Source organism: Prionailurus bengalensis, chromosome A1, assembly GCF_016509475.1.
Source record: "Prionailurus bengalensis isolate Pbe53 chromosome A1, Fcat_Pben_1.1_paternal_pri, whole genome shotgun sequence".
NCBI lineage: Eukaryota > Metazoa > Chordata > Mammalia > Carnivora > Felidae > Prionailurus > Prionailurus bengalensis.
Window position 1 is genome coordinate 117,645,218 of NC_057343.1, and position 19,789 is coordinate 117,665,006.

General features: G+C 39.2%; 2 protein-coding genes across 2 annotated transcripts; both read left to right on the top strand.

The window, feature by feature from the left end:
- Positions 1-2,123: 2,123 nt before the first annotated feature.
- Positions 2,124-5,931, top strand: LOC122488313 (protocadherin beta-2). The gene has a single exon (XM_043589575.1). The coding sequence runs from the start codon at positions 2,909-2,911 to the stop codon at positions 5,300-5,302; it is 2,394 nt and encodes a 797-aa protein (XP_043445510.1). The 5' UTR covers positions 2,124-2,908; the 3' UTR covers positions 5,303-5,931.
- A 562-nt stretch (positions 5,932-6,493) lies between these two features.
- Positions 6,494-12,038, top strand: PCDHB3 (protocadherin beta 3). The gene has a single exon (XM_043589606.1). The coding sequence runs from the start codon at positions 9,024-9,026 to the stop codon at positions 11,379-11,381; it is 2,358 nt and encodes a 785-aa protein (XP_043445541.1). The 5' UTR covers positions 6,494-9,023; the 3' UTR covers positions 11,382-12,038.
- The last annotated feature ends 7,751 nt before the right edge of the window (positions 12,039-19,789 follow it).

Genomic DNA, 19,789 nt, shown 5'->3' on the forward strand with positions numbered 1-19,789 from the left:
AATAGACTATGATAATTCTCCTAAAGCAAAAAATGCCAAGGTTCTTATGCAGGTGTCCCTTTCCCAACCATTAGTTGCACATTCATTCTGGGGGAAGCAAAAAAACAGCATCTTCATATCCCCCACTCGAATCACCTTTATTTTGAAATCCTGCTTGCTTGAGATTTGTAAAATATATATCTTAATGGATTATGGAAAAACTTAGTTGTTTGTATCCTTAGTAATTCAAAAGCAAATTGTTTGAGTATTACCACAGGCCCACAATTTCCACATAAGGATAAGTGCCAGAACACTTGCTATCAAATGAATTTACATTTTTTGTTATAATATTAATATAAACATAATTATGAAAAGAAAAACTAATATCAACAGAATAAAGTAGGCATTTATTTTCTAAATGTTAAGGAACCTGTGATTGCCCAATTTTTTTTTTTTTTACGTAATTACAGAAAATAAATGAGAACTTTAAAAAGTGTTATGTCATGATTACATTTAATAAATCATCCATTCCAGTTTTCTGGAAATACAGGGGATAGAGGAACAGGTCAGATGATACCACAAGGAAACAATCAAGACAAATTCAGAATGTAGAACAACCTACAAGACAATGAGTCTGGATACTGAAAAAAAAACTCAGTATCATAAAAGACGGGACTGTTTTACAATAAATAGATGCAACACCAATACAATCATGAAACTTAAAAAACAAATCTTCTAAGACATTCTTTATAACAAGTGGTCAAGAAAGTAAGTGCATTTGTAAAAGGAAATCAAGAGTGCATATGAATTCTTACTAAAGTTAAAGACATTGAGGAAAGATAATAGAAAAATGAGATTCAATAGGGATTGGATTTTAGATAATGTTATGGAATTATTAATTTTGTTAAATGTGCTAATAGGATTATAATTATGTAGGATAATGACTTTATACTTAGGAGATGCCTGCTGAAATATATAGAGGTGAAGTATTATGTCTTCAAATTACTTTCAAATGGGTAAGCAAAAAAGGGGGTATTTGTGTGTAGAATAAAAATATATAAAGATAAAAAATATGTAGACATAATAAATATGGTAAAAATAAGTTTTAAATTTGGATGGAGGTTAGAATTATGTTTGTATAATTCTCTTAACTTTTCTATGTATTTGAAACATTTCTCAATACAAATATTTAATTAGTAGACTCAATATTCTAGAGAAGTTTTAGGTTTTACAGCACATTGAGCAGATAATACAAAAGGTTCCCATATACCCACTTTCTCTCCCTCACAGTGTTCTCTATTAATATCTTGCATTAGTGTGGTGTGTTTATTATAATTGATGAATCAATATTGACCCATTATTATTAACTAAAGTCTGTAATTTAAATCCGGGTTCACTCTGTGTAGTTTTATGGGTTGTGACAAATGCCTAGTGTCATGTATTCACCATTACAGTATCATAAAGAAAAGTTTCAATGCCTCCCAGATCTCACGTGTTTTACCTCCTAATTCCCCTCCTTCTCCTTCCCTCTGGCAACCACTAATCTTAATGTATCTTTACTTTTGTCTTTTCCAGAATGTCATGTAGTTGCAGAAATAGAGTATGTGCCTTTTCAGACTAGTTTCTTTCACTAAGCAATATGCATTTACATTTCCTACATGTCTTTTTTGGGTTGATAACACTTCTTTTTATAAACATTTTTTAAATACAAAGAGACAATCTTTAAACACCTAACAACAAATTGCAACATATATATCTTGATTGGCACCTGATTTAACAAATTATCTCTAAAAAGACATTTTAAAAGATAATTGAGAAAAATTCACTACCTACTATTTGATAAGAAATTATTGGCATTGCTAGATGTGACAGCTGATTTGAGGTTATGTAAAAAATGCTCCTGCTGCATCTGGGTGGGTCAGTCAGTTAAGCCTCCGACTCCGGCTCAGGTCATGATCTTGCAGTCTGTGGGTTCAAGCCCTGCATGGGGCTCTGTGCTGACAGCTCAGAGCCTGAAGCCTGCTTTGGGTTCGTGTCTCCCTCTCTCTGCCCCTCCCCTGCTCGAGTGCTCTCTCTCTCTCTCTCTCAAAAAAAAAAAAAAAAACCACCACATTAAAAAAAGAAAATAAAAATATTAATACATTAACATGAAGACATTTTCCGACTACTTTTGGAGATTTTCATGTGGCCCAAATGCATCAAATTTCAGGGAAATGTGAATTGAAAGTGGTCCCCAGAGAAAGAGGAGTAAGAGGAATATTTCATCGTCCTAAGAAAATGTTCTCATTTGAATACTGTGCTTGTCCTGGGTTTCTATAGTTTTTGGTTTCTTTGGGGTGTGAGGATGGTAACCTAAACACCACCGAGATGCAGACATGCCCAACTTCTAAATAAAACTGGGAACTGCCTACTCAAAGCCTTGTTTCCTCCTGGGACTGAAGTTATTCCCTTCCAGTTTCCGAAGTCGATTTTTTTTTCTCATTTAAAAAGAGCCCCTTCGATCTGTGAGAAAACTGGAACGGAAATTTGTCAATGCTTGCCGTGGTTGTTATGGATGCAATGAAAAAGCCTTTGGAGACGCAGATAAGACTTTGAGATATTACTTGAAAATACTGCCTTTAGATGGCCATCTGTCTTGAAAGAAAGGATTAGGATTTTCTTCCTGTTTTGGATAAACACAACACTTGGGAAGGACGCTGGGTGGCGCTGCAGCATTATAAGTAGAACGAAGAGAGCTACCAGCCCGCGCTCCTTGAGCCAAATGCTCCGCTGAAGAAACAAGCAGGAAGGGGAGGCATTCTAAGGTGGTTGCTCCGGGAAATCAGGGCCCTAGGCGTCTCCATTTCTCCCACCATCTACGAGATACTGGGAGATAAGAGCGACAACTCGAGGCGAAGCTGGGTCAAGTTTGCTGGGAGACCGGAAGGCGATGGAGGCCGGAGAGGGAAAAGAACGCTTTCTAAAACAAAGGCAAGTCTTGATATTCTTTGTTTTGCTGGGCATAGCTCAGGTTGCTTCCAAGCCTAAGCAGTACTCAGTGGCTGAGGAAATGGAGAGTGGCTCCTTTGTGGCCAATTTGTTAAAAGACCTGGGGCTGGAGGTAAATGACCTAGCTGCGCGGGGGGCTCGGGTCGTTTCCAAAGGGAAAAAAACGCGTTTGCACTTTGATAGGCAGACAGGGAATTTGTTGTTAAATGAGAAACTGGACCGGGAGGAGCTGTGCGGCCTTGCCGAGCCCTGTGTGCTACCTTTCCAGGTATTATTGGAAAATCCCTTGCAGTTTTTTCAGGCCGAGCTATGGATTAGAGATATAAATGATCATTCCCCGGTTTTCCTAGACAAAGAAATACTTTTGAAAATTTCAGAAAGTATCACTCCCGGAACTACTTTCCTAATAGAACGTGCCCAGGACTTAGATGTGGGAAGCAACAGTCTCCAAAGTTACACGGTCAGTCCAAATTCCCACTTCCATCTTAAATTACAAGACAGTTCCGACGGCATATTACCACAGCTGGTGCTGGACAAAGCGCTGGATCGAGAGGAACAGGCTGAGATCAGGTTAACTCTCACTGCGCTGGACGGCGGGACTCCACCCAGGTCTGGCACTGCCCTGGTCCGCATTGAAGTTTTAGACATCAATGATAACGCGCCCGAGTTTGCAAAGCTGCTCTATGAGGTGCAAGTTCTGGAAAACAGTCCCATTGGATTCCAGGTTGCCGTAGTCTCTGCTAGAGATTTGGACATTGGAACCTATGGAGAAATATCTTATGTATTTTCCCAAGCCTCTGAAGATATTCGCAAAACTTTTCAAATAAATGCAAAGTCAGGAGAACTCATTTTAGCACAGAAACTGGATTTCGAATCCATTCAGAGTTATACATTAACTATTCAGGCGACAGATGGTGGAGGCCTATCTGGAAGTTGCATGGTGTTTGTCCAAGTGATGGATTTGAATGACAACCCTCCGGAACTGACTATGTCAACACTTATCGATCACATCCCAGAAAACTTGCAGGAGACCATAATTGCTGTATTCAGTGTTTCAGATCCTGACTCGGGAGACAATGGAAGAATGGTTTGCTCCATTGAAGATGATCTTCCTTTCTTCCTTAAACCTTCTGTTGAGAATTTTTACACTCTACTGACAAACACACCTCTGGACCGAGAGACCAAATCCGAGTACAACATCACCATCACCGTCACCGACTTGGGGACCCCCAGGCTGAAAACGCAGCACAACATAACCGTGACGGTCTCCGACGTCAACGACAACGCCCCCGCCTTCAGCCAAACCACCTACACCCTGCGCGTCCGCGAAAACAACAGCCCCGCCCTGCACATCGGCAGCGTGAGCGCCACGGACAGGGACTCGGGCGCCAACGCGCAGGTCACCTACTCGCTGCTGCCGCCCGCGGACCCGCAGCTGCCCCTGGCCTCCCTGGTGTCCATCAACGCGGACAACGGGCAGCTGTTCGCGCTCAGGTCCCTGGATTACGAGGCGCTGCAGGCGTTCGAGTTCGGCGTGCGCGCGGCCGACCGCGGCTCGCCCGCGCTCAGCAGCCAGGCGCGGGTGCGCGTGCTGGTGCTGGACGACAACGACAACGCGCCCTTCGTGCTGTACCCGCCGCAGAACGGCTCTGCGCCCTGCACCGAGCTGGTGCCCAGGGCGGCCGAGGCGGGCTACCTGGTGACCAAGGTGGTGGCGGTGGACGGCGACTCGGGCCAGAACGCCTGGCTGTCGTACCAGCTGCTCAAGGCCACGGAGCCCGGGCTGTTCGGCGTGTGGGCGCACAACGGCGAGGTGCGCACGGCCCGGCTGCTGAGCGAGCGCGACGCCGTCAAGCACAGGCTGGTGGTGCTGGTCAAGGACAATGGCGAGCCGCCGCGCTCGGCCAGCGTCACGCTGCACGTGCTGCTGGTGGACGGCTTCTCGCAGCCCTACCTGCCGCTCCCGGAGGTGGCGGCGGCCGAGGCGCGGGCCGACCCGCTCACCGTCTACTTGGTCGTCGCCTTGGCGTCCGTGTCGTCGCTCTTCCTGTTCTCGGTGCTGGTGTTCGTGGCGGTGCGGCTGTGCAGGCGGAGCCGGGGGGCGTCTGCGGGTCGCTGCTCGGGGCCTGAGGGCCACTTTCCGGGCCACCTGGTGGACGTCAGCGGCGCGGGGACGCTGTCCCAGAGCTACCAGTACGAGGTGTGTCTGACGGGAGGATCTGGGACCAACGAATTTAAGTTCCTCAAGCCGATTCTCCCCAATTTCCTTGGTCTCGGTGAGGAGAGGGTTCATGAAGCAAACCCCAGTTTCAGGAATAGCTTTAAATTCAGTTAAGTATTAATTAATAAGGGTCTACTGAGCCTAGTCTCCGTTAATTTGTGTAAAGTCTTTTTGTACTGCCTTGCCCACTTGGATTCTTTTTATTTGGTGTTGGGTAGCTATCCTATTCCATTCAGTGCATGCTACTGGTGTTTCTAAATGCCTTCGTTTGTGGTTTAAGGAATGCAGATTTCTTTTTGTTGATTAGTCTCACTGTAACTTAGTTCAACTTAAAGTGTGAAAGTAAACTTTGTATTTTCTGAAGTCTTTAATTTTTAAGTTAGAGCATCTTTTTCCAAATTCACCTTCCACAGTTCCTAGGTTACTTTGCAGAACTTAAAATTTAAAATATTTTTTAAATGTTTGCAATCACTACATAAGCTTATTCTTTTTCCAGAATATTTGTGTTTTGTATATTCTCTTAAACTAGTATAACTTTAATTCTCTTCACTCACATTGGCTAAAACTTGTAAGATATGTATGTTCATGAACACTAAAGCAATGTCTCACATTTTTCTAAATATGTATTTCCTTAAAGTATCCTTAAATGGAAGTTATGATTCCTTTGAGATTGTGACAACCTTGACTGTTGGATTCTACAAACCATTCATATTAAAATGCTCAATAAATCAACCACTAATATTCTCAAATGTAGTTAAATAAGTAGCATATGTCCAGTCGTTTTCAAAGCCATGTAATTCTTAATGCTTTCTATTAAAATTTTTTTCTTTAAACTTTTCACATCAATTCCCCCTTTAAAATATTAGTTTTAGCAATTACAAACATCTATTAACTTTGAGCAAGTCCTTAAAATCCAAAAGATAGGAGGAAATAACCATGTCTTTGTCCTTCACCAAATTTTAGAAACTTCAAATGTAGTTTGGCATTGCATGTTTCAAAAATTTTGGATTGTTTATAATTCCTTTGGGAATAAGCCTGTGAGGAAAAGATTTATCTTGGTCTGGCCATTATTTTGTGTTCTTCTTCTTCTTCTTCTTTTTTTTTTTTTTTTTTTTTTTTTTTTTTTGCACCACTATTTTTCCCTGTTCAGTTTCCTAGGGTTTTCAAAGCTCTTTTCTTTTTTTAAGTTTATTTATTTTGAGAGAGAGAGAGAGAGAATGCATGTGTGATGGGGGAGGGGCAGAAAGAGAGGAGAGAGAATTCCAAGCAGGCTATCAGATAAAAGCCGGTTCTGGGGCTTGAACCCACTAACCGTGAGATGACAACCTGAGCTGAAATCAAGAGTTGGAAGCTTAACCAACTGAGCCACCCAGGTGCCCCAAAGCTTTTTTCTTTTTATGTGCTTGAATATGTGTCTCACTAGCTACCCTTTTATTGCATGACTAGTGTAGTAACTGGAAGATTATAAGTTCTTAACAAAATTTTTAAATGATTGAAAGGAAAAAGTGTCTTTTCTTCACCTGTGATATTTTGATATTTAAAGACACTAAGATACTCATAGGACAAAATTTTGCTGGCATTAAATGCTCTCTGATGTTTAAGGAATTACATATATAATTTTTGTTTACTAATTGAACCGATGATCACTGTTGTTCAAGCAATATGCAGTTTCAGTCCCCTGTCTCTCTCCTTCAACATATTTTTGCTTTTCCCTTTCTGCTTAATTGGAGTCTCCTCTCCTGCCTTCTAACTTAAGGAATACATATGGAGAAACTGTTTTTTTTTTTATTTTATAATTTAAATTTCAGTGTATAATTCCCTAATTCATCCAACTTTATTTGTTGTAGTTCAATTTCTGATCCATACATTAAAACACATTTTTAATTCTTAATGTTCTTTAATCTGTCTTTAAATTATTGTATATTATGTTTATTTGAATGAGCTATACTATTAAAATTATAATATGAATTTTAAAGGTGTCCTATTGAGATTAGCAATGTAGAGCACTATCTTACTTTCAAAATTCTCTGATCACCCAACTTGTTACCTGTAGAATCTTGGACAAGTCACATAATTTCTGTCCTATCAAAAGGATAACAGCTATTTCTATAACTTGAAATCATGACTAAGGTAATACAAAGATATAGAAGTGCAATCGCTGTTATTTTAGCGTTACTAATATTAAGAGTAAACCTAATAGAGGATCCTTCATGTAGCATTCCTAATTATTGTGAAGATGCTAGATTGAACACGTGATATTTGCATTGTTTCATTTCTCTGCTTAAAACCTTGCAATATCTTCGTTTTATTCTTAGAATAAAATTCAGTCACCCATTATTTGCCCTCAGTTTATTTCTCCATCCTTCTCTTCCCACTTACTCTTGAGACACTAAGTTTTAGGTGCACTGTCCTTTTATTATCTAGAATAGCTATACTTTACTATTGCATGGCCTTTACATATCAGTTTTTCATTTATGGGTTCTTCCCATTTTACAGTTTTAGCCTGGCAAACATCTTTTTTTGAATGTTTATTTATTTATTTATTGAGAAAGAGGGAGAGAAAGCATGAGTGGGAGAAGGGCAGAGAGACAGAGAGAATTCCAAGCAGGCCCTCCACTGTAGGTACAGAGCCCAATTCAGTCCCACTAACCATGATGAGATCATGACCGGAGCAGAAATCGAGTCAGATGCTTAACCCACTGAGCCACCCAGGCATCCCAAGTCTAGAAAACATCCTTCATGTTCCAGACTAAATGGCACAACTTTGACAAAACTTTTTCAACCCCCCAACTCATTAGGTCAGGTCCCCTATTGCATATTTTCATGCACTCAGTACCTTTCCTATATAGCACAAACTGTTATATTTGTTTGTTTGAACATATATTTAAAGTCTGTTTACCCCCTTAGATTGAAAACCATATAAGATATATAGACACAGTCTGTCCTGTTACCACTAGATGCTTAACTTCTACAAACTCAACAAATAGCTATTTCCACAGATGAAATACAGTTGTACAGTTAATAGTTAATATAGATGAAACCAGTAATTATAAAAAGGAGAAATCTGTGTTCCTTGAGTGATTGTGAAAATTTGATAGAAATTAGGCATTTGTGGTCTCTGGATAATATCCCCTGACATGATCTATTATCATTTTTTGTCACCTTACATGAGATAATCTTTTCATAGTATTTTTTTCTGAGTATAAATGCAACTGATGCGCATTATACAAACTCTGGAAAATAAGAGAAAAACGCAAATAGGATATGAAGCATGTCATAATTTAAAAAACAATCTTTTAAGGTTTACGTGTAATAATTACAGAAGGGCAGGCGGAGTAGCCCTAGCAGCGAAATCATATAAAGAATCAAAATCATGTAAATGAGGACTCCACCAGAGACAGTGGGATTTTTTTTTAGATAACAGCACATTTCATTTACCTCGGTTGTGTTAGTTTCACTGATATAACACAAGAACCTCCTCCAACAGCGTCATATGGGTTTGATAAGGGGAATACGCGATTAAAATATCGAAACAACACCCAAACCCCTCTCGCCCAAACAAAACACCTTCTCCGGAGATTTTTAAACTGCCAGCCAACGCATGGTGGCACTGTTGTCTAAGAAGGCGAATTAAACCACAGGAACTGTGCGCACTGCGTAAGGCACAGATCCAGTGCCGTAAACTAGGGGTTGTGAGCCTGGGCAGATTTTTAAGCAACCAAAACTGAGCCCTGGAAAGAATTATTCGCTAGGCCTTCTTCAAAGATTGGAAGGCAAAAGACTGCGTTTCCTAGCACTGCCAGAGGCTTAGCTTGGCAATATTTCCAGGAAGAACATGGCCGAAAGCACAATGGAGGCCAGAGGGGAGCGCTTTCTTAGACAAAGGCAAGTCCTGTTTCTGTTTGTTTTTCTGGGTGGGTCTCTGGCTGGGTCTGAGTCAAGACGCTACTCTGTGGTTGAGGAAACAGAGAGGGGCTTTTTAATAGCCAACATAGCAAATGATCTAGGGCTTGGGGAAGGGGAACTGGCTGTGAGGGGTGCACAAGTTGTGTCTAAAGGAAACAAACAGCATTTTCAGCTTAACCATCAAACTGGCGATTTGCACCTGCGTGAGAAATTGGACCGGGAAGAGCTATGCGGCCCCACGGAGCCATGTATACTACATTTTCAGATATTACTGCAAAACCCTTTGCAGTTTATTACAAATGAGCTTCACGTCATAGATGTAAATGACCATTCTCCGGTATTCTTTGAAAATGAAATGCAGCTGAAACTCTTGGAAAACACGCCACCAGGAACCATGATTCCTTTGGGAAATGCTGAGGACTTGGATGTGGGAAGAAACAGTCTCCAAAACTATACGATCACTCCTAATTCCCATTTCCACGTTCTCACACGCAGTCGTAGGGATGGAAGAAAGTACCCACAACTAGTGCTGGACAAATCTCTGGACCGTGAGGAGCAGCCAGAGTTCATTTTGACTCTTACCGCGCTGGATGGCGGCTCTCCACACCGGTCTGGGATCGCCAAGATCCACATCCTGGTCTTAGACATAAACGACAATGCCCCAGAATTTACACAGACACTCTACGAGGTTCAGATTCTAGAGAACAGCCCCCTTAACTCTGTTGTTGTCACTGTCTCAGCTACTGATTTAGATACAGGAAATTTTGGGACAGTATCATATGCATTTTTTCATGCTTCTGAAGAAATTCGTAAAACTTTTCAGCTAAATCCAGTTACTGGTGATATCCAGCTAGTCAAATATTTGAATTTTGAGGAGATGAATACTTATGAACTGGACATAGAAGCCAAAGATGGCGGAGGCCTTTCAGGAAAAACAACAGTGATAGTTCAGGTGGTTGATGTGAACGACAACCCACCAGAACTGACATTGTCCTCAATTACCAGCCCTATCCCTGAGAACTCTCCAGAGACTGTGGTGGCTGTTTTCAGTGTTTCTGATCTAGACTCTGGAGAAAATGGAAGAATTATGTGTTCCATCGAGGACAGTCTCCCCTTCATCCTTAAACCCTCTGTTGAGAATTTTTACACCCTACTGACAAACACACCTCTGGACCGAGAGACCAAATCCGAGTACAACATCACCATCACCGTCACCGACTTGGGGACCCCCAGGCTGAAAACGCAGCACAACATAACCGTGACGGTCTCCGACGTCAACGACAACGCCCCCGCCTTCAGCCAAACCACCTACACCCTGCGCGTCCGCGAAAACAACAGCCCCGCCCTGCACATCGGCAGCGTGAGCGCCACGGACAGGGACTCGGGCGCCAACGCGCAGGTCACCTACTCGCTGCTGCCGCCCGCGGACCCGCAGCTGCCCCTGGCCTCCCTGGTGTCCATCAACGCGGACAACGGGCAGCTGTTCGCGCTCAGGTCCCTGGATTACGAGGCGCTGCAGGCGTTCGAGTTCGGCGTGCGCGCGGCCGACCGCGGCTCGCCCGCGCTCAGCAGCCAGGCGCGGGTGCGCGTGCTGGTGCTGGACGACAACGACAACGCGCCCTTCGTGCTGTACCCGCCGCAGAACGGCTCTGCGCCCTGCACCGAGCTGGTGCCCAGGGCGGCCGAGGCGGGCTACCTGGTGACCAAGGTGGTGGCGGTGGACGGCGACTCGGGCCAGAACGCCTGGCTGTCGTACCAGCTGCTCAAGGCCACGGAGCCCGCGCTGTTCGGCGTGTGGGCGCACAACGGCGAGGTGCGCACGGCCCGGCTGCTGAGCGAGCGCGACGCCGTCAAGCACAGGCTGGTGGTGCTGGTCAAGGACAATGGCGAGCCGCCGCGCTCGGCCAGCGTCACGCTGCACGTGCTGCTGGTGGACGGCTTCTCGCAGCCCTACCTGCCGCTCCCGGAGGTGGCGGCGGCCGAGGCGCGGGCAGACCCGCTCACCGTCTACTTGGTCGTCGCCTTGGCGTCCGTGTCGTCGCTCTTCCTGTTCTCGGTGCTGGTGTTCGTGGCGGTGCGGCTGTGCAGGCGGAGCCGGGGGGCGTCTGCGGGTCGCTGCTCGGGGCCCGAGGGCCACTTTCCGGGCCACCTGGTGGACGTCAGCGGCACGGGGACGCTGTCCCAGAGCTACCAGTACGAGGTGTGTCTGACGGGAGGATCTGGGACCAGTGAGTTCAAGTTCCTCAAACCGATTATGACCAATGGTCTGGTTCAAGACACTGAGTGAGACTAAAGCAAAGCTCCAATTTTAATGATAGTTTAGGTCAAAAAGTAATTGTTTGGCTATGATTGTTTTCTTTTATAATCAAGAATCTTTAGTTGATGTAATATCGTCTTTAAATATTGATTTTACTTTGTGGGTTTTGTTAATCCTCGTGTATTCTTTTTTATCTGCTTCCTGTCTTAGTAATGCAGTCTTAATGCCTCTTTTCTTTTTCTAATAGGTGAGCAAAAATAGATTCATTATCTTTTATTGGTGATTTCAAACAAGTTTACTTTAAGGAACTATCTCAAATTCTCTATCCAAAGCAATGTAGATAGAGTTCCAAAACAGTAATCTTGTAATTTACCCTGTTGAATACAGTCAGATAATGTTCTTTATAATATACTTAAAGCAGCTTTGTAGTTAATGAAGTTTGTGGATAGATTAAAATGTGTTTTCTCTAAGCTGTACCTTCTTCAAGGTACACCATGTTTTTAGGGACAATACATTTAGTTCATTTTATGTTTTGACATTTGCAATTAATATTTCAATATTTTTACATTTACGTTGTCATAAATGCACACAAAATACAGGCTATAAGGCAAATTACTCTTGGATTTGGCTAGAATATTCTCATGAAGACTGAAGAAAAAAAATAAACCTACAGCATTTTGAAAAACAGATTGTGCTTTTACATTTTGCATGAAAATGTTGTTTAGTGGGGCATCTGATGCTATGACAATTTAGTGTGTAAATTCTGAGAGAAGTTATCAACCTAAGAGTCGTTTTTTAATAATTTCAAGAAAGCACATACATGTATGATCTCTAAATGCTTTATGTAAAAGTAGTGTCCCATCCAATCCTACTTTTAAAATTAAAATCTACTTGGCATTTAGATGGTGATATATGAGGGAAATCTATAACAAAAATTATAATATATACATATATGTATATTATATAATTTTATTATATGTTATAAAATTATATAATTTTATTATATATATGTATACATACATATATATGTAACTTTTGTTTTTTGTCTTGGTTCTCTTCTCCTGATTTCAACCTGACATGACCCGGGATTATAGATGGTCCTTCTGAGGACTGTCCATCCACACTAGCATTCTACCACCTACAATGTAATTAAAAGATATACAAGAATAGGTAGTTCTAAAGAAGACAGAGCAAGGGGCTCCTGGGTGGCTCCAGTTGGTTGAATGACTGATTTGACTCAGGTCATGAATCTCACAGTTTGTGAGTTTGAGCCTTGCATCAGGGCCTGTGCTGATAGGTCAGAACCTCCAACCTGCTTCAGATTCTGTGTCTCCCTCTCTCTCTGCCCCTCTCCACTCATTCATTTTCTCTTTCTCTCTCTCTCAGAAGTGAATAAACATTGAAATTTTTCTAAAAGAGCAGCATCATTGTGAAAGTCTAAATTAGCTATAACTATGAATAAAATCTGGAAGCAACCAAAGTCACATTTTATGGCTATTTTGAGTGAAAGAGAAAAACTTATTTTTAAGTGATAAAATATTTAGTCCCCAGTTAAATAAGTTGATTAGGAAAAAATTGGTTTTCTTCTTGGAGGCATTTTCTCATCCAGAAGGACAGAACTTTCCAAGAATTGAATGCTTATGACTAGAAAGAAAACTGAAGTTTCTCAACAAATTTGAAAATCCCCAAAAGAGAAGAAGAATTTAAGATTGACATGCCTTCAATCATATTTTAAAGTGCAGCTATAAATGGTGTCATTTTACATAACTGAGATCAAATGCATGAATCCTTAATAATCAGGGGAAAGAGTATTTTTCTTTCATTGATGAAGCACTTTATAGAGATATTTTAATATGGCTCTTCTGTTTAGATCTTTTTTTTTTCTTCTTTTCATAAATTGGCTGAATTTTCATTAAGAGAGGAAAAGATCAAAGAATTGTGACTAAGTCTTCTCTGTTTGGCTGACTTAGTCCTAGGTAGTATCAGAGCTACTATTCCATTGTGGAAAGTATAGAAAGCAGTTCTTTTTTTGGCCAATATGGTATATGATCTGGGACTAAAGTTGGAGGAGCTATATGCTGAGCACTCATTTAGACCCAGAAGACAGAAGAACAGACGCTGTTAGTAACTTGGTAGAACCATTGAATTCACCTATTGTTGAGTGAACAGAATTTAGTAAAGCCAGAAAAGATCTTCTAGACTAAATTTGAAGATTAGAAACAATTACACCTTACTCTTGTTTCAAAGTTGATTTTTATTTCTATGCTGTTGGAAAGTTTTTCCCTTTTATTTAAAGACAATTTTCAAAAACTTCTTTATCCGGATATTAAGTACAGGACAGAGAAGGTACCATATGTATAGTACTATGTATTGTGGCCACTTTTTGGAATTCCCATACTGAAAGTCTGGTACAAGGTAAAAGCGATGACCTTCTATGTTAATGATAATTTTTAGTAGTCTTCTGTGAGGACTAGTAAGTTCATTACTGTGAATTATTTCCAAATTGATCTCTAATATTCTAATTTTCAAAAAGTAAGAGAAATTAAAATGGCTCCTCTGCCCAAATATACTAAATAACCTTACTAGACTTTAAGGAACTTGACAGTAGAATCTGTTTCTGTTTTATTCAGACACGTATCTCCAACACATGGCATTATGCCTCACACATAGTAGATGCTTGAATAACTTTTGCTGAATGAGTAATTTTTAAAAAATATTTGAGAAGTCAATGAATTTTTCAAGAGCTCATTTACTTGGTAGTTATCTGTACACTGAATTTCAAAAGAACTAGCTACATTCAGAAAGGGCTGGGGATTGATAATGCCAATTTCCATAGAACCAATATATTATTTAGGTGTCTTCCTTCACTTGTGTGGGGATTTCTGGAAACTCAGAGAATTGTAAAACAATGTACTGATCTCCAGTTGGGTTCCAGATGCACTTGCTCACATCTTTGATTTCAGCAATAAAGAAGAAATGAAATAAAAGTAATTTATAAAAGCACTGTCAACTTCCCAGACCTTCTGTTTACCAAATTAACTTCCTGAAATCTGTATTTAAATTCACTAGCCTCTAATCGATTATTCTCTTGAACTCTGGTTAGTCCTCGTGGTATAAAAATTAAGTGAAATTTGCAAGATCTGAAAGTCTTTGAATAAACTTTAAAGTAGCCAGTCATTAATGTATTTTCAAAATGTAATTCTAGATAGTGTACATTCTTTTACCTCTCTGAAAACATAAATTCATAAATAAATATTTCCTTGACATTCACAATCTAGTTTTTAACACTTAAAAGCAAAGAAATGACAATGAATTTAAAACTTTTATGTAGGTTAAAAAACTAAACTATATTCAAGTATCACTCATTAAAACTAATGAAGTAAGTTACCATACTTTTTAGAACTCTTTCTTAATCCTTAAATATGGCTTCCTTGTAAATGAGGACTTTTTTTTTTAAATGCAAGGTTTTCTGTACATGTCACTACCTTTATTCTCTATTTATACTTGCTTCTTAGGGTAGCTTGCTGTATATTTTAAAGCTAGAAATCTATACTTTTATGTCTAATAGTTCTCTTCTTAGCCAATAGTTTGGTTGAACATAGATATTTAAATCTAAACTCATTTTCCTTCTGTTCTTTGGTATTCAACACTATTGATTAAAAGTATGAACTCAGTATAGTTGCCATTTTTTATCTGTAAACTTCTTTATTTTATTTTTTTAAAGTAATCTCTATTCCCACTATGGGGCTTAAGCTCATACCCCAAGATCAAAGTCACATGCTCTACCAACTGAGCCAGCCAAGAGCCCCTTCTTTGCTCTGTTTTAGATTTTTTACCTTTATCCCGATGTTCTGGTACTTTCTCGGTCTCAGCCTGAGATTCACCCAATAATCTTTTCAAAATTAACATTTGATAAGTTTTCATAACAGCTTGTTCTTTATTTACAACTTATTTTTTGTTTGAGGACATTAAATGTCTTTTACTCTTAAGTTCTTTCCATATTGTTCTGAATCTGTGTTTGTTATGTATACATTCTTTTATCTGTTGAGTGCATTTTTCACACTGTTAGTCTTCCTCATATGCTTGGTGATACTTTACTGATCACTCCTCTCCTACTGGAGGTTTCACTCACACCAGTACTGGTTTTGGTAGCCTTATTGAAGGGAGGAAAGAGGAGTCTCACGGTGGTTCCAGTCGCAGGTTCTACAAACCCAAGCCTTAATTAAGAAGCTTAGCTCAACTTTGTCAGACACAGAAGTTTGAGACCAACACCTAATGATGTGTTTGATTTGGTCCTGCTCTCCCTACTACAGAGTAGGTGGTCCTACTCTGCATTTGCTCCATGAGGCAAAATCGCAGGGACTATCACCCTCTGCCTCTTGTTTATCTTGGTGTCTGTTAAGCTGTAGACTTGGGAGCTAATGGAGACATTTTTTACTTTTCAATCTTCAGAGTAAACAAACTGATTTTGAGGAAAGTCAAGTTGTAGCTGAAGTAATTGATACATAGGGTTTACCTACAGGAAAAAAAATCATAGTCTTTATTCATATATATGACACTGCTGCACATGGTAGTCCTGGATGACACACATACTTGCTGGATGGCCAGAAAAACTTGCTGCAAAACTATCTTATATTATGCATTGAGCTGGTGCCACATAAAACAAGGTGGTAACCTGGATGTAACTTGAGTTAAAACTCAGGACTATTTTATCAATGATTCAAAGCTTCAGAGTACTTGATGTTTACATGTCGAAGTATGGAGCACTGAAGCATAACTACTAGGCTCCTAAGTGACAGGCACAGCCAGGCACAAGCTGTTGCTGTTATTAAGGACTATAAGCCACCTCCATTTGACATGGTCTAGGACCTATCCCAGCCTGACCTGTCATTCCCTGAACCTCCACATAAGTCTACTCAGCTGACAGGTTCTCTATCCTCTTGATCACTGAGTTGACTCAGCCATCTTCCACTCTCGGTTTTCTGCTCCTGTTGTGGAGGACTAACAGGGAACCTTCAGTGGACTACTTCTCATAAGGCCATTTTTTGAGTATTTGGGGGATATCAACATCATTGGGACTTAGTTGCAGAACTATTAATGTGAGAGGTTTCTGACCAGAATATCAGAGACATATGGGTTCAGATTTCTAAAGTCATTTGGCTCCAGATAATATGGGCTGTCTATGAGGAAGAGCTTTGATGAGAAACTCAACTTCTAGAATAATTTAGCGTTTATCAAAAATTAAAATTGTGTTCTCTATTGTCATTTTCAGATTTGTTTTGCCTAAATTTATCTCTGGGGAAGTGAATTTTTTCATCTTGAATGTTTTCCTATTCAAGAAGGTTTAATAAGTAATCAAAAAACTTTCCAGGGGCTCCTGGGTGGCTCAGTTGGTTAAGCATCCATCTCTTGATTTTGGTTCAGGTCATGATCTCATGGTTTCTGAGTTTGTGCCAGGTGTCAGGCTCTGAACTGACAGCATGGAGCCTACTTGGGACTCTCTCTCTCCCTGTCTCTCTGTCCCTCCCCTGCACTCTCTCTGTCTCTCTCAAAATAAATAAACTTAAAAAAAAATAATAATATTTTTAAAAAAATTTACACAAAGAAAGTCCCAGGACTAGAATTCTATTGAATGTTTAAAAAATTAACACCAGTCCGTCACAAACCTGATTTTAAAAAGAGGAGCAGGGACCACTTCCCAATTCATTCTGTGAGGCCCATATTATTCTGATGTTAAATGCAGGCAAAGATAACACAAGAAAAGAAAACTCTATGCCATTATCCCTTACGAATATAGATGCAAAAATTCTCACCCAAATATTAGCAACCTGACTCCAGCAACATATGAAAGGGATTAAACACCACAGCCAAGTGGAATTTATCCCAGAAATCAAAAGCTGGTTTAACATATGAAAATCAGTCAATAAAATATACCATATTAACAAAAAGGGAAAAGCCATACAATCATCTCAATTTAGACAGAAAAAGCACTTTACAAAGTCTAACACCTTTTCATGATAAAAACACTTAACAAATTAGTAAGAATAGGAAATGTCCTCAACCTGATAATGGGCAATTATAAAAACCCACAGCCAACTTCATATTTAATGGTGAAAGATGAGAAATGAACAAGAATGCCCCTTCTCCCTGCTTCTATTTAATATTGTACTGGAAATCTAGCCAGGGCAATTAGATGAGAAAAAGAAAATCATTCGGATTGAAAAGAAGTAAAAGCATATTTGTGGATGACATGATCTTGCCTAAAGAAAATCCTCAGGAATCCACAAAAGTTACTAAAATTAATAAATGAGTTCAGAAAGGTTGGAGGATACAAGATCAACGTACAAAAATCAATTGTATTTCTATACACTAGCATTGGACAATCCAAAAAGGAAATGAAGAAAACAATTCCATTAATGATAGCATCAAAAAGAATAAAATGCTTAGGAACAAATTTAACAAAATAAGTGCAAGACTTGTACACAACAAAGCATCACTGAAAGAAATTAAAGCTGACTTAAATAAATGGAAAGTGTTCATGGACTGGAAGACTTGACATTGTTGAAATGATGATACCTCCCAAATTGTCAAATTGGTCTACAGGTTCAATGCAATCCCTATCAATATCCCAGCCAGATTTGTTTTGTTTTGTTTTGTTTTGTTTTTTTTTGGAAATTGGCAAATTGACCTTAAAATTCATATGGAAATATAGGGGACCCAGAATAGCCAAAAAGTCTTTGAAAAAGAACAACAGATTTGGAAGACTCATACTTCCTGAGTTTAAAGATGTATTGTGAGGCAGACATTAGATGTTTGAAATTTTTGATACATTGAACATATAATCTCTTTATTTAGTATGTCCTACAAGGAATTATTAGAAATTGTCTTAGATTACATCATAAATTTCTCAAGCCAAATTCTCATTATTCAAATATCTCCTTTCTAAATTTGCATTTCAATACATGTGATTAAAATATCTTATAGATTTAGTTTGGAATTTTAGCTCATATTAATAATAATTTTAGTTTGCTTTCACCAGTGAGCTGTATTGTTTGCTTTATAGTTATTTCACTCAAATGGCAAGCCTGAGGTATCTAATTTATCTATCTAGTAGAAACAAATCTCAAAAATTTATAAGACTTTCTTACAAAATCCACAAACCATCAATATTAACCAATTATTAATGTTAGTTTAATATTTTGAAATAATATTAAAGTGCAATTTAAGGAACTAAAAATACTAATTAAAATCTAATACCTGTTTCACCAATTAATTTCTCTTTCTCTCAACAATTAATGTTCAAACTCCTTCTACTTTCCCCCTTAAAAACAGCCCTCAAGTCATCATGAAGTTTGAAAAAATTCTTACTGTTTTTTTAAAACAAGTGAGAGTATTCAAAACTTCAGAGTATGGATTTTGCATTTTGAATTTTCCATCTACTTGTATTCAAATACCTTTAAAATGATTTTTAGCTTTTCTTCAATGAAATTTAAAGTTTTTGCCTATATTTTACCAGGGAGATATTAAAACTATTCTCTCTCTCTTTGTATACTCAAAATGGAAAAAATACTTTAAATGTCATATTTCAGGTCCTGCAAAAGTTGTGTAAATTGTTGTATGAATCCTTCAGAATGGATAATGCAACTTTCCTGACTGGAATAGAATGGTTTTTTGGGTGATCATTATTTATATCATTAAATCCTCCTCCATGCAGGGAAAATATAATAGTCTGTTTTTAAATTTAGCAGTTTATTTGGGGGGAATAATCTATGATGTAATACGTTAGACAGTCCTTTTAGGCCATCTTTCTTGATTTTACCTTCACATACTAGTAACATTTCAAAAGAGCATACATAGATATCTTTTTCTCCAATAATTAAGGCTATAGGGAATTCATTAAATATGTCATTCTTAATTTTTATTTTTTACCTAATTAATGGTCACAACAAAGCACTATTAGTTTCCCCTCCAATTCCTAAGTTTTGTAAGCACCTCTTTTTGCTGGTTTCTAACTCTAAAGGAAGACAGACCATCTTGAAGATGGTCATCTTAGGTTAACTACAAACTTGAACATAAATATATCTCACCTATGACGTCTATGTACCCAAGACTTAAATTTGGATCTACATTATCTAAAAAGTTGCCCACTTCTCCAATTCCACTTATGTAGATAAGAGAATAGATTCTGGAGCCACACACAAACAACAGTTTGAATCCCAGCTCTGCCATTTCATATGATGTGTGATTATGGGTAGGTTATTTAAACCTAAATTTCTTCATCTATAAAATGCAGATGATAAGAGTGTCCACCTCATAAGGTTGTTGGGAGATCAAATGAATTAATATATGTAATTGCTTAGAGTATTACATAGAATGGCATATAGAGACACATTTGTGTTAATATTATCTAGATTTCATTTGCTTTGGATTGACAAAAG